Raw genomic sequence first — 2,950 nt, forward strand, 5'->3', positions numbered from 1 at the left:
GGATTAGGTTATTAATATCTATGAATAGGTTATTATATATCCATTTCTATCATGTGGTCAATATTAACGTGGTCATTTGCAACTCGTGATCACTTGTAACGTGGTCAATATTAACGTGGTTTTAGATGAAAGTCATGCGTTCCTAAGCAGAGAGGGAAATAGAATCAAAATTTTCATTTTGTATAGCAGATATGTAACATTATTTCTTAAACTTCTTTTGTTTATAAATTTTTAACGAGTGACGTCCGATAGTTAAAACTTTCACAAGGTCATTTTTGACAACATACGTCGAGGTCGAGGTCATTGGGGGGGGGGGGGGGGGGGGGTAGGAGAGTTCTCCTAAACCACATATTTACCAAATTTTCTTTCAAAAACAAGGAGACTAGTTATTTTCTATAATTCTTTGAATGCTAAGACGAACATGGTTTTCAAAATTCAAATTGCTCCATTACATTATAATTTTGAGAAATTTGCAGTTAAAGTTATATAAAAGAGTAATTTTTACGCGTTTTATCATATTTATAACTTTAATATGTGATGTATCTGTCGACATGTATAGCATTGGAAGGAGCATATCATCGAAACCATTTAGACAGATTTAAAAAGAGATGGGCTAATGTGTGTATGGATAGAATATACTACTATATTCTTATTCCGTTTTTCTCTATATTCTATTTCCGTTTTTATCGCTCGCGACAAAAGTTAACAAACTTCAGAAGAAGCAAGAAATACGTGGGAAGCAATATATAATTGTCAATAAAACGGTTGTAAAAAGGGAAGAAAAAACAAGAAAGAGAGGTAAAAAGCAATAAACAGGAAACAAAGAGCACATTGTAGCATAGACACCTTATGACTGTATGGTACATTGAAATTTTTTTAACTCTCATGTAAAATTATTAGAAAGGCTCATGGTTAATTTCTTTGCACGCATGCACATAGACATTTGGATTAACTCCGTTTAATTACAATAAAAATTCCTGTAGTACGTGCTATACTCGTATATCGTAATAATAGTAATAAAACACATAAAAACAATTCTTTTTACAACTTTTATTGAAAATTTCTCAAAATTATGAAATGACGGAGCAATTTAAAAACTAGATTTGAATTCACAGCGTTCAAAAAGTGTACGAAATGACTATAATCAGTTCTGATGTTTTTTTCTATTGAACTTATAATTGAAATTGAAATACTTACCTTGGTAAACATCATTACATTGACAGGAGAAAAAAATGCATTGACAGTCATTGGTTTTTGCATCATTATTAAAATAACATTTGTTCTCACGTGACGATCGAGACTAGAATTGGGCCATTTCGCAAAGTATATTCCTTTACGAAAATCTTCGCCCTAAATGTATATATTCAAAATGGTAAATTTTGAGTTATATAATAATCATTTTTTCAGATTATAAAAACTTACCGCATTTGTGAGAAAAGTGCCATGCCATGAGTATATAAATGTTTGAAGCAGTTTTATCGCAGCATATACTATAGATGAAGACACGTCGTAAAAAGTAAACTCCGATAACTATTGTAAACGTTTAACGATTAATACTATATCAGTGAATATTTGTATAACGCAATACTATAGTAGAGCAAAAATTTGCTAGCACAGTACAGTTTTTGATTTTATATTTTGTGACAGATTACGATTGCACATAATAGACTAGGTACCATAAAATCATAAAATTTTAACATCTCATAAAATTTTGCAATAATGTGTTTACATACTGATGTTACGTCGTACATCAACGCGCAAAGAAGCACGGCATTGGTGACAATATGCCAAAAGACGATGGGTCCATAAATGTGTTCCAACGTATTGCGACATTGCAATAGCTTTTGATGTTTCAGCACGCATGTTCTCAAGATATTCGAGAACTTCTCGGTGGACAGAGGATTTGTGAGAGCGAAGGTCATGGCGCGTATTGTTGAGTAAAACTGATAAACAAAAAAGCCAAAAGCAATGTCGACACCGCACGCTGTCATGCAGCTGAGTGTTACTATGCCTGTCTCGCAGAATAGATGTAGATGATATAAAAAATTGTCGGGAATGGGCCAGAACCACCCCACTTCCCTGCTGAGCGGCAGGGTATAATTTGTGGATAAATGAAAGTAAAAAAGACTGTGGATTACAAAAATATACGGAGATCCAAAATATGCGAATATTGTTCCTACCAAGACAGCGAAATATGTATATGCTAGAGTATATATTGTACGCAGGGATGAAAATATTATCGTCTGAATTTTTTCATTCTTCAATTCCTCCTCAAAAAGATTATTCAGTGTCCGATGATAATTTATCAGAGAATCACGATTTATCATGAAGGTTACCACCTTAAAAAAGACCACAAAACATATCTTTTTACCGTGCAAGAATTGAAATTTTGACGAAGTTTCTTTAATTTAACTTTATTTTAAATTTGTGTTCAAAATTTCTTCTTCTTTGAAACACGTTACAAAAGAATATTTATTGAAATGGTGTTTATAAAAAGATTAATCAATTAATGTATCAGCTAAATATTTTTCTTTTTTACAAATTGTTTCTGTTGCAAGTTTTTATTTTGTTCGATTTTACATAAATAAATTTTTGAAGAAATGTTAACATATGTACGTAAAAATAAATGTAAAGGAGAATTTATTTTTTAAATTAGTCGAAAAATGTAATTTTGCAATCTGTTTGATATTTATTGCATATATATATATGGTATTATATTTTATTATACTATATTATATTATATTAATCATATTATATATATGTGTTTATTAACCTCTAAAGGACCGGAAGCCGATAAATCGGCTTCTGACGACTTAAATGAATTTTGTGAAATTTTAATGTTTATAGTTCCTACTTTAGTCTCTCTCTCTCATACAAATAATATAATTGATATCGAAACTTTTTGTCTATTATGGAGAAGAGGGAGGGAGGGGGAAAATATTAGCCTAGA

At 31.1% G+C, this 2,950-nt stretch overlaps 1 protein-coding gene across 1 annotated transcript in view; it reads right to left on the reverse strand.

Annotated features, from left to right (window-relative positions):
* Positions 1-2,950, reverse strand: part of LOC108749004 — a 7,814-nt gene that overhangs the window by 2,839 nt on the left and 2,025 nt on the right. Inside the window, exons 2-4 of the mRNA XM_018487488.1 lie at positions 1,734-2,339; positions 1,423-1,530; positions 1,198-1,350 (exon numbers count right to left, since the gene is read on the reverse strand). Coding sequence (XP_018342990.1) covers positions 1,198-1,350; positions 1,423-1,530; positions 1,734-2,339 — 867 coding nt within the window. The remainder of the gene's footprint in view (positions 1-1,197; positions 1,351-1,422; positions 1,531-1,733; positions 2,340-2,950) is intronic.

This window comes from Trachymyrmex septentrionalis, unplaced genomic scaffold (genome assembly GCF_001594115.1).
Source record: "Trachymyrmex septentrionalis isolate Tsep2-gDNA-1 unplaced genomic scaffold, Tsep1.0 scaffold11, whole genome shotgun sequence".
NCBI lineage: Eukaryota > Metazoa > Arthropoda > Insecta > Hymenoptera > Formicidae > Trachymyrmex > Trachymyrmex septentrionalis.